Genomic DNA, 16,061 nt, shown 5'->3' with positions numbered 1-16,061 from the left:
ATTATTTCAGAACAAGGTTAGCAGCTACATTTTTTAGACTAGAATTAAACTGTCTCGACATTTTTTTCTGTCCCCTTATCACACACTAACACTTATTTCAATATATCTGCTATTTTAAACAAAAAAGTACCTTATTTTTTAATTTTACACCTACTTATCTAGTTTATTGCCTATTTTCCTATTTTGGGAGATAAGAGTGAATCTCCTATCTTCAAAAATAGGAAAATAAAAGCACTTATTGTTTGTTGTTCTGGAATCTCTACGTTAACTCAACATAGAGAAACACGGGTTTCAACGCGTCATTTTTATAGATCGCGAGGTGCGGGGAGTTTGATCCGAGCAATCCGAGCGTCATTATTAGTGTGTGGGTGCACTCATGGATAATTTAGCGTGTACCGATAACAGTCACTCAAACATCAACGGAAGAATGGTGGGGCGCGTCTTCGTTGGATGAAACGATCTATAAATCAGTTACTTATTGTACATAAGTTGGCTGTGTTTCTACAGCCGTGGTCTGCTCGTGGAAATGGAACGCGAAAGTTTAAAATCTTATCAAAACCATCAAATCACATCGTTTCTCTTGTCCCCAGGTTGGTAGCGCGGAGTTCATGGCGCCCGAAGTGGTCTCTCTGTTCGCGGGCTCGGCAGCGGCGCACTACGACAAGCGCTGCGACCTGTGGTCACTGGGGGTCATCGCTTACATCTTGCTGTGCGGCTACCCGCCGTTCAGGGCCGATTGTGGAGCTGACTGTGGTTGGGAGCGCGGCGAGAACTGTCGCGCTTGTCAGGACCTGCTGTTCACCTCGATACAGGTGTGTGTTATAATACAGAGTGACTTTGTTTGAGCAAAGGACGTCCACTGCTATACAAAGGTTGTGGAGGATTTCCATAACAACTGTAGTTTGGTCTGTGAGCACGTATAATTTTGTCCAAAATTCTACGTGCTCACAGACCGGGCTTTAGAAAACAGTGACTTTGTTAGTTTCGACCAAAAGACGTTCACAGAAGTGAGCGTGAACGAAGAATTTAAAGATCGTGGAGGATTTCCACAACGATCGGTCATATTCTGCATTCAGGCGTTTTCCGCGACCTTCACTAGGGCGAATACAGTCACATATAAATATATCACACATGACACAATATGCTCATGTGGTTATAGTGGATGCTCTTTTGCAGCCAAAAGGGCTTTATGCGCTGGCGCGCTGAAAATGTGATTTCGCCCCCATTGTAAGCACCGAATTCACATTTTTGAATTTCAAAATAGGGGATCCTTAGGCCCAGAACAGACGGTGAAACGCAACTGCAACGAAACTGCAACTGCTAGTTACTTTTGAGTTGCATCTAAGTTTCTGCCATAGCGTCCGTTGAGAGACCACACATGACGCGGCCAGCTTGAAACTTTCAGTTTCAGTTTCATTCATCAGAATCATCAGAAAGTTGCAGTTTCGTTGCAGTTGCTTTTCACCGTCTGTTCTGGGCCTTAGACTTAAATAATCTGAAAGAGAGACAGAAGAAGTCTCTTAAAACTGGTTTTCCAAAATATGTTGATGTTCCGACCTTGCACTGTTCAGGGCTGTAAAACAGTTTACTCGAAGCTCAATACTGATCGTTCGTCGTTTCAGCCGAAAGACGTCCACTGCTGGACAAAGGCCTCCCCCAAGGATTTCCACAAAGACCGGTCCTGCGCCGCTTGCATCCAGGTACCTCCCGCGACCTTCACGAGATCGTCGGTCCACCTAGTGGGAGGCCTGCCCACGCTACGTCTTCCGGCTCGTGACCTCCGGACTCCGGACAGAATACTGACCTCGCCTTTGTCTCCAGGAGGGTCGCTACTCGTTCCCGTCGGAGGAGTGGTCGCACATCTCGCCCGAGGCGAAGGACCTGATCCGGCAGCTGCTGGTGCGCGAGGCGGCGCAGCGGCTCAGCGCCGAGCGCGTGCTGCAGCACCCCTGGCTGCGCCGCGCCGACCCGCGCGCCGCCGGGCCCGCGCTGCACACCGCGCTCAACATCAAGCGGTGAGTGGGACAACCCTAGAAGATTCCTAACAGATCCGCCGCACACCGCGCTCAACATCAAGCGGTGAGTGGGACAACCCTAGAAGATTAGAAGATTCCTAGCAGAATGCGTTCCTACAACTACGCTGCACACCGTACCCAACATCAAGCGGTGAGTGTGACAACCCTAGAAGATTCCTAACACTCCGCTGCACACCGCGCTCAACATCAAGCGGTGAGTGTGACAACCCTAGAAGATTCCTAACACTCCGCCGCACACCGCGCTCAACATCAAGCGGTGAGTGTGACAACCCTAGAAGATTCCTAACACTCCGCTGCACACCGCGCTCAACATCAAGCGGTGAGTGTGGCAACCCTAGAAGATTCCTAACAGATCCGCCGCACACCGCGCTCAACAGCAAGCGGTGAGTGTGCCAACCCTAGAAGATTCCTAACAGATCCGCCGCACACCGCGCTCAACATCAAGCGGTGAGTGTGGCAACCCTAGAAGATTCCTAACACTCCGCTGCACACCGCGCTCAACATCAAGCGGTGAGTGTGCCAACCCTAGAAGATTCAGAATGGGACTTCCCGCCTCTCGTTCCTTTAACTCCAACTCTTGTATAGCGATGCGTCACACGCTGCGCTGCACACCGCGCCCAACATCAAGCGATGAGTGTGGTAACCCTAGAAGATTCCTAGCGTTCCTAACTCCGCTGCACACCGCGCTCAACATCAAGCGGTGAGTGTGATAACCCTAGAAGAGTAGCTCGCTACTGATTCCCAATAGGTCACCATTGTCTACCAGCGCCACGCGCCCGCGCTCAATATCAAGCGGTGAGTGTGACAACCCTAGAAGATTCCTAGCAGAATGCGTTCCTACAACTCCGCTGTACACCGCGCCCAACATCAAGCGGTGAGTGTGACAACCCTATAGTCTGGTCTGTGAGCACGTAGAATTTTGTCCAATGACGCCAAGCTACCCATCCTTATCGCTCGCGTGTAATTATATTGCTGTCGCGACTGTGCGACGCGCGCCCGCAGTGAGTGTGCGAGCGCGACAGCAACATAATTACGTGCGAGTGACAAGGATGGGCAGCGTGGGGTCATTGGACGGGATTCTACATGATCACGGACCAGGCTTTAGTTACTTTATCCCAGCAGGTTAACATTGTCTCCCTAGGAGGCTACCACTGTCTCCCATCAGTTCGATACTCCCAGCAGGTTAGAACTGCCTCTCAGGAGGTTGCCACTACAAGCAGGTTGCTACTGATTCCCAGCAGGTCGTTGTTGCCTTCCAGAAATTCGCTGTTATCTACAGACATCTTCTATAAGAAATAGTAGGCAATCCAATAAGGAATAAATTTTGAGGTATGGGCCTTGCCACACTGGCGGATTAAAAGCATTTTTAAAGCGGAATTGCGACGCCACATATACGGCGAGTTTGCGCGGCGAAGACGCCGCGACTCCGCGGCGGACATGAGGCGAAACCTCGAGGTGGAGACGTTGAGAATTTGCGACGTATTCGCCGCTCCGCTTTGAAAACGCTTGCAATCCGCCAGTGTCACAAGGCTCTTAAAGGCTTAAAATAACTCTACGTAGGCCCATCTTGTCTTGCCGCTTCACTACGGTCTCATACTTTAAATTCTAGTGACTATGTATTTATTTTTACCTTTCCTTGTCAACAGCAACATGTCAGCGCGCAACCTGTCGAACTTCGCGGAGTCAGCGATGGCCGTCAACCGCGTGATCCAACAGCATTTCTCCATGAACTACTCGTACATGGAGCGTCCGCCCGCCGTCCGGAACACAAAGTCCTGCTACCCGACCCCGGACGCGGCCATAGCGGAGCTGGACGAAGCGGAGAAGGCCGTCCGCAAGATCAACATTCGGTGCGGAGAGGAGTATAACCAGCCGCTCGGGCTGTCTCCGCCAACTGAGTCGGAGCTCATGCGTCGGCGCATGCAGGCCAAGCCGCTGCCCGTGCACTAGCCCTCCCCCTCCCCGTCTGCTATCAGAGTAAATGCAAATGAGTAGGTCATCTTCATAGAAACGCACCGAGCGCGGCTTGTATGTGAGCGCGCCAATACAGGGTGTTAGGAGCCGACACTAGCCCATGTTAACATGGTATGGTGAAGTCAGAAAATTGATATCTTCATTTTAATTGTTTTAATTTTCATACAAATCTGATTTTATAAAATTTATTTTGTATGAAAATTTAAAAAAATTAAATGATGATATCAATTTTCTGACTTCACCATACCATTTATATGCCCATGTTAACATGGGCTAGTGTCGGCTCATATACCCATTTACCTAACACCCTGTATAAGTATGCGGCGCGCACGTACATACTGACAACATTCGGCGCAACTACGACTGGCTCTCCGCTAATCCCCGCTAAATTTTGTTAGTGTGTCGCCGCATACTTGTTGGCGCGCTCACATACAAACCGCGCCCGTGCGTTTCTATGAAGATGACCTACTCATTTGTATTTACTCTGCTGCTACTGTCGTGCGCAGCCCCGACCTCTAGACTGTACAGTAACTTCAAACCCACCACGATTTTATGCCTCACGGATGACGCGACCGAAGACCGATGCGAGTCAACGATTTCAATTCCGCTGGACGTAAGATCGAAGTAGCAATAAGATCAGGGTGTAACTCGACATACGGCTATATCAATCGACTAATTTTATTTTACCCGTACATTGATGTTTACCGCCTTTGCATCACGTGACCTATGAGGTTTCAATACGGGGGTTCCGTAAGTCGATTGCACTCAACAAGTTATCCAACTTTCTTCTTCACCATGGAATATTGGCAAAAGTGAGAGAGATGGATAAAGTCGATATATCGAAATTTACGAAGTAGATATCTAGAGCTAAGAAACTTCCACGAGTAGATCTGTGGACTTATTTAAGTAAGGAAGGTGTTTTGAAATGTCATGTCTTACTTAATAGGCGTTACTTCAGTTCCTAATACGCAGACGAAACCTCAGATGCACAGTCGACTTAGTGATTACGAGGCAGTCTGAATCCGGTCGTTTGAAGTGTCATGAATCCGTCCGTTCTAGAATCGGTTATGAAGATACAGGGTGGAATCAAAAATGAGCCAGCTTAGTGAACATTCATTATTATAAATGAGTTATCTCTTCGTGACTGGCTGTGTTTATAATAATGAACTCTTGTTTATTAATGATTTGTGGCCGTGTTTGATTTCATCCTGTATGAGGGTTTGAGGGTAGTCGTCAAATCGTCAAAATATGCGTCAAATCGACGGTTTTTGCATTTTAGCCCAACGCTTCCCATACTAGAATTTACGTGAGTTGACACTACAAATGGTCGGATTTGGGCCGAACTTTGACACGATATCTCGGTTTTTCTTTCACATACTCAAAAGCTGTGCTTAGCTATAAAGTTTTTGAAAGAAACATCGAGAATCTCTTAGTGCGATGGAATTATCTAGCGTGCATACACTGTGACGACGCGAATGGCAAAAATCGATTTAATATTAAACCAGTGCCGGTCAATGATGAAATCATAATCGCCGATTTCCCATCGTTGAATTATATCCAATCATTGAATGCAACAATTACATTCTTCTGGATAAGTTTTTGTATCGTACAATGATTAGATATTGATTTATGGACGATGAGAAACCTGTGGAGTCATTTGACACAATCTGAGACCACTTATTGTTAAATATTGTAGGGATGCCGTATGTTTGTTGATCCGCCGCCAAATCGCCGTTTTTGATCCTAAGCATGTTTATCGTTCCGGCCTCGTATCGTGTTGTATCTTTTTCTTACTCGTAAAGCGTTGTCAATCGCGTGATGTTAGCGCAGTATAGCTCAATACGAGTAAGGGAGAGACTGTGATTTGTAAAATACGTGACGATGCCGGATCGATCCTGCGTACTCTCCGCGCCGGTTGCGGGTTGATTCCCTTACGTTGACGTCACGCGGGAGAATAGTGATTAGAGAGCGGCGGTCTGGTGGCGCGTTGATGAGCATTCGGCTGTAGGGATACTCAAGTCAGACAGCCCGAGATAGATCTACGCACAATGAATCCAAGGTCTAATTTTGCGTGAACGATTACAGGCGGGCGCGTGGTAATCCTGCTTGAAAAGTTCGTAATGACGTACCTTTATACATTGTGGGTAGATGTGCCGTGCTGCGACTTGCTTGCCGGTCGCGCAGTGTGTGCGAGGGGAGGGGCCCCGTAGACTGTGCCAATGGAAATATTCCACCAGTGATAGATCACTCGTAGAGCTGTAACGGTTTCATTTGAGCCTTTTAAAGATATATTTTTATGAATAAATAAAAACGACTGAATAGTTTTTATCGAGTAGTAGAGTATTTGTGAGTTATGTTGAGACCGACGACGGTCGATAAAAATCGTATTATATTGAGATAGTTGTGCCGATCTACATACTTTATTATCTTTATAGAGATGAAATGAAATTTACTATTATTTTTGGATTTCAGAAATCCGTAAGCAAATAAATTCGAGAGCTTGTAATGTGTGAATCGCCTTTGGTTCGTCGTGGCCTATCCTTTGCAATAAATAGAAATTATGTAATTTTTGATGGAGTTTTCGGATACTAGTCTGTTTATGTGATTGTTTTTTTTTTGCATTTTACCAACAAAATCCACATCTCATTAATTAAGATTGAATCGACAGTGTTTTATATAAGAAAGTTAAGGGTAATATGTGACATTTTTACTAAGAGGTGCAAGTGTAACTGTAGTTTCGCGTAATTACTTTGATCGGTTTACATGTAATAAGAATAAATTGCTTCGTGTTGTGCTGTACGGAGGGGCACTTGAGCTGATGTTTGAATGTCATATATATCTGACTCGAGCTGTGTTGGTAAGTTAAGTGTTGCATGGGGTTCCATGGAACTGCCATAACATTGTGATCAGTTTGAATACTTTTATATTGCTAAAAGAAGTGTTGAAATAATGTTAAGTGTAGACCTGCTAGACTGTACCCTGCGTAGATCGTTGATTGGAGAAAGGTTAATAGTGCATCACTTTTGGCTATTTTATTATTGTTTAAATTTCACAAATTTTATGAATGTCATTGTGATTGAGAATGTTAATTATATTTTTATTGGGTTGCTTTATCCAATCAATTCTAAACTTACTTACGCAGTACTTTGTTAAAATTTTGTTTTCGACTAAATCTTTGATTTGAACTGTCATTGAATTACAATGTTTGAATTTTTATAAGTGGTCTTTTTTATTTAATCTTCATGCCCTACACACTTCTATAGTTTACCTACCTACACTCTACACTTATTAAAATTTAAAATATTTAATAAATTGAGGAGCCCATAACCACAAAATATAACAGAAGACAAACTCCATACTAAACGCGCTCGAGCCACGCACACATAGACACCGCTCTAAGCAAGACTGTCTTGGACGAATGCGAGCGCGACGTGGCGCGACAGACGTTCGCCACACGTTCGCTTGAGTCACGCGCCGGTCAACCGCCCGTGATATTATTTTGTTTTGCGAAATTGACGAAAATGAGTGAACAGAAAAAGTCGTATTATAATTGTTCGGTATTTGGTTGCTTAAAATCATCATTAAATACCGAATTTTCATTTTTTAAGTTACCAGTTGATTCGGGGAGGTAAGTAAGTTATTTATTTGAATTTCAATTGAAATTGAAACCAACTCAATTATTAGGAATATCGAATTGTTTTAGAGGTTTTAGGAATTATTGGATAACTAGCTTTTGCCAGCGGCTTCACCTGCGTGAAATTTAGTTTGTCACAGATCGTCATAAATTGTAGCCTATATGTTATTCAGGGTTATAAACAATAATACTGTAAAGTTACATCAAAATCCGTTCAGTAGTTTTTGCGTGAAAGAGCAACAAACATCCAGACATCCAAACTTTCGCATTTATAATATTAAGTTGGATAATAGTGTCAACCACTCAACTAAATACTACTTCCTTCTCGTGTATTTGTTTGCAAACTATTACTATAATAACGTACTAAATATAAATAAGTATACGTGGATATCTGTTATTGTCTTTCTTGCATAGTATTAAGAGTAACATTTTTCTATGATAACGAAATAAACGCAACACTCATGACAAGACAACCCTAGCGCGACGGCCGAGCGTGCGAGCGAGAGAGGTATGCAAAGCGAGGTACATACATGAGTTTACCTTCTGTTATATTTTGTGCCATAACTATATGGTGACATCCTTGTACTTTCCATAAAAAATAAAATAAAATATCTTATAAATGGTTGACTTTCGTCTAGGCATTTATACATATAACTGTAACTTGAAAATTGGCTTCAAATAACCCTTTACAAGGATGTTAACTCGTTTCAAGTCACCCTGTTTATAAGTACTAAAGTTTAAGCCTAGGCGCAGACAACTTTTTGTCGGCCGATAGTTTAGTCGGGCAATTGGGCATGTATGGAAGTGCGCACATTACACCGATTTGATTTTCATAAAAATTAAAATCGGGCCCAACTATCGGCCGACTAAAAGTCGGTGGTCTGCGCCTAGGCTAACAGACGACACCATCAGACTACATTTTTGTTGCAAACTCGCCTGTATTACATAGTTACTTATACCACTTATACACCATGGGTATGACAAAATAAATAAGTACGCAATGTATCCCAATCCATGGAATATGGGTTCGAAGTATCAGAGTCGGAACCTACTTATTTGAATTTGCGATCCGTGTCCTATGTGAATGGATAGTCTTACAAACAGGTCCAAAAATTGATAAATACATCCCCGAACTTCAAAATCTGTCGAAGAAACTTGTGGTGGCAAGTTTTGTTCCAAACCGAAAAGTTCCTGTAGGGTTTAGGGTTCCGTAGTCCTGTCTGTCTGTCTGTCCGTCCTAGGTTTTGCTTGGAAACTATTGGCACTAGAGAGCAGTAATTTTTTGGAGGTATGTACATAGTCACGCCGACAAAGTGGTAGAATAAAATTTTGAAAAATAAATTATTAGGGTAGTTAGCTGATAGCTCCTTCGCATGTAAAGCATAATGTAGTGGGGATGATTATTTTACAACTTCTACCCCATCGTGTGGGGTATCGTTGTTGGATAGGTCTTTTAAAAATGGTTTAGGGGTTTCTAAGACTATTTTTCGATTTATAGGGATCCGTTTGCAAAATATGAAAGTTTAAAGTGCCAATTTTTGTTCGAGTATGGCATCTCCAACTCTAAAAACTATACTGTTGGCTTGAAAAATTCATAATAATAGTGCTTTTTATGAACTTTCAAGGAAAACTATAGGTAAAACGGTTAAGATAGATCAGTTACTTAATAGTTGTCGTTCATCTCATGTATTAGAAAATTGCTTGCCTTCTGAAATATTTTTGGTAACGACGAACTACTATGGAACCCTACACTGCACATGGCACGACACGCACTTGGCTATTTTTTTAATTTTTGCGGTAACAAGTGCCTGAGTGTTTTTAGTGAGCAACTGTTGCAGAACAATTTAAACACATTTTGATTAATCAAAGGTACTTACCTACTTAAAAATATAAAATTAAAAAGCTTGTTGTATAACTTTTTTTTTATAATAAAATAAATTATCATATGTATTTTTTTATATTATAAATGTGAAAGTAAGTAACTGTCTGTAGGTACCTACTGTATCTGTACACAAATATGGATTAGAGGTATCTGTAACTTTTTTACGCCTAAACCACTGAAACGATTTTGATGAAATTTAATACAAGAGTTTGTGGTTTGTATTTCAGGAAAGGAATAGTTTCTATCCCACTTTTGAAACTAAAACGGGGAAATTATAGATAGGTACTATGGGCCACAGTTCCAGCTACCCATTTTCAGTCATGTCGTAGGCAAAGATCAATATTTGATGAGATCGAGACAAAAAACGGAAATAGGTAGCTGGAAGTAACCACAAATTATGTTGTTGGGCTGCTTGGACCTATAGGTCCATGTTGTGCTGGAACTGTGGCCTGTGTAGGTAGGTAGGTACCTACTTCATCAGTCCACTTTTCGAAGATTCGATTTCATAATAATTATCCAACATATCATTCTGCGTTGTTGTAAAATTAATCAGTCACAAAAAGAAAACAAAACTTATTAAAAACCTCGTCAAAATGGTCAAAAGTTAAGCTCCTTTACTTTCTTTCTCAATTTCTAGAAAGTTTTGAATGCAAGCATTTACGAAAATAGTTACAATAACTATAATGTTATTTAAACTATAAAAATATATTTCGGTAGAACTTGTTGTATATTATAAGAAATACCAATAATGATATTATTTTTTGAATTAAAATTGCAAAGAAAATTATTTTACTTATTTAACTGTCAGAATAAATGTGTACTTTTTTATTTTAATCTGAAAAATACTTACTTCGTAAATGCTCGTCGTTGACGTGACATGTCAAAAAATCAATCTCCAGAGGGCGCTGCAAATTGCTCAGCCACGTAAGTCAGGATCGTATTTTTATTCTGTATTAAATAAAATTACTTCAATTTGCCTTATTTCTGAACATGTGAGAATGGTATAACTGAACAAAAGTGCGTGTGCTGTTTCTTAGTGCCTAGAATTAGTTCTGACTACGGTAAGTCGTTTGAGTGCAAGTCGCCCTTCCGTCATTTCATCAGTGAATTAGCATGTTTTAAATAATACCAGGCTATTAACACGGTATTTATCTTAAGACGAATACGTTTCTGCGTTCTGCAATGAACGATTTTGACCGTGAGCACAAAACTATACATGAATCTGAGCCAAGTACGTTTTGTTTCCAGATTGACAAATCATGTCCAACTTACCACCAAATCCGTACAACAATATCCCAGGACCGCCCCAAGCTAACGCGCAAGGTGGGCCGCAAATGTTCACCCAAAATCAACAATTTGGGCAAGTGCCTCAGAGCCAGTTGCCACCAGGATATGCAGGACTGAAACAAGATGCCAATTCGAACAGCCCTCTTCATTTACCAGCATCTACGCCTCAGAATAGTGTTCTACACAGTGTAAACAATTACAATCAAAGTGGAAGCAACTCACCAGCCTTCAACCAGCCAGGAATGTTGCCACCCCAACCGATTGGCTTCCAGTCATCTCCCAATCGTCCCCCCCTGGGCAAGCCAATTACAGGTGTGCCAAACCCCAATCCTTTGCCTCCTCTCTCCTCAGCTAACCAAAGTTCGGTCTCCAATGCTAATTCTTCTCCTTATCCACCCAACTTCAACCAGATGCAGAGGCAAATTAATGACAATGCATCACCTCTTGTTCCTTCTAGTCAATATAATCAACCTCTCATGAATGGTCCACCTACTGGGCCTCCTAAACCACCTATGCCTCCAACCTCGAGTCCATATCCAGCTACTTCTAATGCTTTTAGTCCACCACCAATGGGGATGAGGCCACCCAGTGGAGGCCCTGGCTATGGACCAGGGGTGGTCAGTCCGCCTATACAGCAAGGGCTGCCTGTTCAGCAAGGTCCACCTGCACCTATTCCTTCAAAACTTCCTGGCCCACAGCCTGGCCTTTTAACCAGTCAACCTAATGTACCATTTTCTGGTCCACCCAGAAATAGCCCTCTCATGACTGCGCCCCTTCCCACTGGGACAGCCTTCAATGGTCCACCGTTGGCCAATACTGCGGGTGGACCTTATGCTTCACTTCCACCAAGAATAGGTCAGGTCAATGGACCAGGTACAGCTAGTATGAATCCTTCACCCCTACCATCTACTTCTGGACCGAGAGTAAATCCAGTACTTCCGCCTCCTACTATGGGAGCACCACCAAGGAATGGTCCAGGGCCTGGACAGACTATGCCTAACCCTGGCCTCATGGGGAACCCTGGCATGTTAAGTGGACCACAAGGTTTGCCTGCTGTCCCACAAACCCTGGCAGCGGGCCCTCAGAGCTTACCACCGCTACCAGCTGTTCCAATGGGACAACAAATGGGGCCTCCAATGTCGGTCCCAGCTGGCCCTCCTAGTGGACCGATGAGTGGGCCTCCTAAAAGTAATATGCAGGGTCGCTACCCCCAAATGCCACAGAGTAATTATGCCAACAATCAACCACCTATGCCACCTCAACCGGTGATGGGACAGCAATATCCACAACAGTATGGACCCCAGGCGTTGACCCAGCAGATGGGGCAGCTGAGCGTGACGAAGCAAGGCTTTGACCAACTCTGGGGTCACCAAATGATAGACCTGCTGCAATGCAGGCACATTCTTCCTGATTACCCCGAAGACCCACCAGAAATAAGACTTGGCCACCAATTTGCGGATGCTCCGAATTGCAGTCCTGAGTAAGTTTTTTATAAACACTTATTTTTGCAAAATTTTTATAACAATAACATTCTATCCATTAAATTATGTCTTACTGTATGCATGTAATTTATTCTCATGCAAAAATCTCTGTTTATCCTAATTGGGAAGAAGTAATTTGTCCTTGAATCTAAATAAAATAAAAAGGCTTGAATTCATGTAATCATTTGCATCAGAATGTTTTCAATTTGGTATGATATGATTTGAAAATGATTATTATGGTGAAAATATGTATAATTTTACCTGTAATGAAATGGTTTACACAGTTGTTTTGCATTGAGCAAAATATCATGAAGAGTAGACAATGCATTGAAATAATTGTCCTTTGTTTATTATCTTTACTATTGAGACGCAACTGAGACTTGCTAGCTACTTTATCAGTTGCTTAATGATAACCAGTAACAATCAAAAATACACTCTGATACAGAAAGATCTTAAGTTGATTGAGAAATCGGTGGACTACTTTATTCAAGGTTGAAAAGTCACAGTCCAAAGTCTATAGTCCAAGCTTCTAATGAGTCATCTTTATAGTTAGGTTTACTTGTATGGCTTACATCAGTAAGCTCATCAGAGCTGGAAATTTTGTAACATTTCTCCTTACTGTCACTGGTTGCCTTGGTTTACAGCTCTCTTTATCTTATCAGTCTTAAAACACGAAATACTTACTGTTATGTGAGAGAAATATAGAATTTCGTATGTCTATGCAAAAAGAAATTTAAGAATGAAGGGTTATTCATGTGGACCAGCTTAATATTCTTAGTACTTCTTGCAACCAATGAGTCCCTGCAATCTGCTTCATTTAGCAGTAGACCCTATGTCCAAAGTGTCCTAGCTAAAATTTGTTAATGTGTACTCTCCTCTCAGATACTTTTAACTCTGTTCTGGCTATTGCATTAATACAATCATGAATAAAATCATTAGATTATTTAATTTTGTTTATTGTCTTTTCAGTATCTTTAGGTGTACTATAAACCGTATACCGGAGACTAACAGTTTGCTGCAGAAATCGAGACTTCCCCTCGGAATACTCATCCATCCATTCAAGGACTTGAATGTAAGTTTTTTACTCTACGTAAACTGTAATAAGTTAGTAATTAGATGTCATTTAAAATGAGATCTTAATTTTTTTGGATTATGAAAGCTTTGTATCATTATTATTAACTACTAACGCCCGTATTTAGAAACGATGATTGCTTAAGTGTAGCAGCAAATCGAACGCACAGCGTTGAATAGAGCTCTGTGATTGGTTCGTGTGTCACCTTTGTGCGTCCACGCGCACTGTGAGACCTCATAGTAATGTTTGTGAATACGGGCGTCAGTAGCATATTTTTGATAAGAGCTAGTTATCAGTATGTAAATATAATTAAAAGAAACATGACATGTAGATTGTTGGATGTTGTCTGTGAATCTCAAACATGTTTCCAACTTTCATGATTCATCTGACCTTGCAGTGCCAAACGTTTGGCGTTATTATCAAGGAAGGGCATTTATTGTAATGAATGGCTTATTGATTGCTGTAGCTTATGGCCCTGCCTGGATTTAGGTTTTTAGGTCATCCAGTTTTTGTGCCTTTTTTTAGGAACTTTGTAATGCTGAGGACTAATTTTAGGTACAAATATTGACAGGTTTATTATCTGAATTAACTATGCTGCTGATGGGATGTTGATTAAGCCTTTAACAGGCATAACAAGTTACAAGTCCAAATTTTTCAATGTTTTTGGACCTTAAGATAAGGGAATAGAATTCAAAATATGGTGGGAACTATATTCCCACTGCCATGTAAAGGGTTAAAAGTGTAACTTCCACATTGACAGCTTATGTAATGTGAATGTTTGTAAATAGAAAGTAGGATATTAATTTTGCACTGTCATCCCTAGATTCAATGTGGTTTGTAGTATTTTCGACGTGTTAGTCGTGTGAACCGTTTATTTATGACTCTACGTAATTAAAATTAAGTGTTTTCCTTATTATTCAAAGTTATATTAAGGTAACCAGAGAACAGACATTGAAAGAGGTCACGAGGTTCATTATTATTCAAACCGCAGATTTGTAGCTAAATTTTTTTTTAAAACTCTTCCTGTATCTTAATAATAATTGTCACTAGTTTTTCCCGCGGTTTTGCTCGCGTTGATTTCGATCTATAGCAAGCTTTTATCGCGCTCGCACCCCTAATCAAAACCTACTAAAATGAAACGCATGTTTTTATAAAAAAAAGTTAAATAGGTAATATTGATAAATTGGTAAACCTTTATTGAAGTACAGTCAACACCACAATCTGGCTACACTTTGTTATTGAAAATTGGGCCTGATTAAAATTAGCATAAGATATGTAGTATTAAATTACCTAAATCTTTTCCAGCACCTTCCAGTGATACAGTTCATGACTGCTATATTTCTTTTGTTGAAAAATGACACTTATTAAACCCTGAATAGGTGCTAAATTCTCTTAATTCTTCCAGCACCTGCCAGTGATCCAGTGCGCGACGATCGTCCGCTGCCGCGCGTGTCGCACATACATCAACCCCTTCGTGTATTTCGTGGACGGGAAGCGGTGGAAGTGCAACCTCTGCTTCAGGGTCAATGACCGTGAGTACTATGTTTATTATGTGTGTGTTTATCGTAGTATTTTCCCCTACTACTAAATATTAGTAATTAAAGTTGGAATTCCTCGTAAACCCAGTATAAGTTCCTCAAATTGTCTTGGTCTGGTCATTTTAGTTATAAATTGTTTCATCTACGAAGACGCGTCCCACGCGTGCGGGGAGTTTGATCCGAGCAATCCGAGCGTCATTATTGTAGTGTGCGTACACTCACGGATAATTTAGCGTGTACCGATAACACTCAAACATTGACGCATTGTCGTGATCGTGGATGAAACGATCTATACCACTGCTCTAGTTATAGAAATGTTTATTACATTTTTATCATCTGTCATAGCTTAATGATACTGAAAGAAAGACGGTCCTTAGTTTCGACCTCATATTTTCTTCTGATTAATTTTGTTGTGGCTCTAATGATAATTTTAACTTACTCCGCATACCTACTTAGCGTTCACTGGTTAGTTTGGTATCCGAAGTGGTCCTGGCTATAATATGAGTTGCAGTGCTTAAAGCTAGAGAAGGGAATGGTTCCGTACTGCAGAATATGTTCTAATGCACTGGTTAAAACATTTTCTTTGTTATATGTGTGTAAATTAAACATCTTTAATTGGTTCAATGACCGCCTTATACAGGGNTATACAGGGTGTTAGGTAAATGGGTATATGAGCCGAGACCAGCCCATGTTAACATAGTCATATAAATACTATAGTGGTGTCAGAAAGTCTGGGAAAGGTACCATTATTGAGTAATCAGCTGATTCAGTTTTTGTCGCCAAATTGCGTCGTGACACCCCTGAAAATTAATAGTACGAAAAACTAGCGTAGATAAAACAAATGACAGAATTCATTATAATTTTCTGCCTAAAAGTTTGTCTCTGAGAGGCAAAAACCTTAAGCAATCCCCCAAGAAAATCAGTCCATCTAAAAAGATTTAGCACAAGTCAAATACTCCCTTACCTTATTTGATTCGATTTGGATTTTGGATAAGTTACAAGTAAACAAAGTGGTCAAGAATTATTTTACTTCATTGACTGTAACTTACTTATTCAAATAAACTGAATAATCAGGACCGTTCATTGTGGACGTCATTCGGCTGAAATGTATGAAGGAACGAATGAAACGAATCATTAAACTTGATAACTTTGATTAA

At 41.4% G+C, this 16,061-nt stretch overlaps 2 protein-coding genes across 4 annotated transcripts in view; both read left to right on the top strand.

Moving 5' to 3' along the window:
- Nucleotides 1-4,019, top strand: part of Lk6 (MAPK interacting serine/threonine Lk6 kinase) — a 77,488-nt gene extending 73,469 nt beyond the window's left edge. For all 3 annotated transcript variants that reach the window (XM_028304092.1, XM_028304093.1, XM_028304091.1), the window contains 3 exons: nucleotides 591-812; nucleotides 1,822-2,015; nucleotides 3,683-4,019. In XM_028304092.1, the coding sequence (XP_028159893.1) occupies nucleotides 591-812; nucleotides 1,822-2,015; nucleotides 3,683-3,986 (720 nt within the window). In that variant the 3' untranslated portion in view covers nucleotides 3,987-4,019. The remainder of the gene's footprint in view (nucleotides 1-590; nucleotides 813-1,821; nucleotides 2,016-3,682) is intronic.
- A 6,406-nt stretch (nucleotides 4,020-10,425) lies between these two features.
- Nucleotides 10,426-14,898, top strand: LOC114352485 (basic proline-rich protein-like; the record flags this gene model as incomplete). The annotated part of the gene is made up of 4 exons (XM_028304112.1): nucleotides 10,426-10,587; nucleotides 10,775-12,293; nucleotides 13,264-13,366; nucleotides 14,772-14,898. Coding segments are annotated over exons 2-4 (1,738 nt in total), but the record flags the coding sequence as incomplete, so codon positions are not given.
- Nucleotides 14,899-16,061: the final 1,163 nt, after the last annotated feature.

This window comes from Ostrinia furnacalis, unplaced genomic scaffold (assembly GCF_004193835.3).
Source record: "Ostrinia furnacalis isolate ACB-3 unplaced genomic scaffold, ASM419383v2 OfSCF1376, whole genome shotgun sequence".
Lineage (NCBI taxonomy): Eukaryota > Metazoa > Arthropoda > Insecta > Lepidoptera > Crambidae > Ostrinia > Ostrinia furnacalis.
The sequence above is the reverse complement of the archived record's forward strand: the minus strand, read 5'-3'. Positions and strand labels throughout refer to the sequence as shown.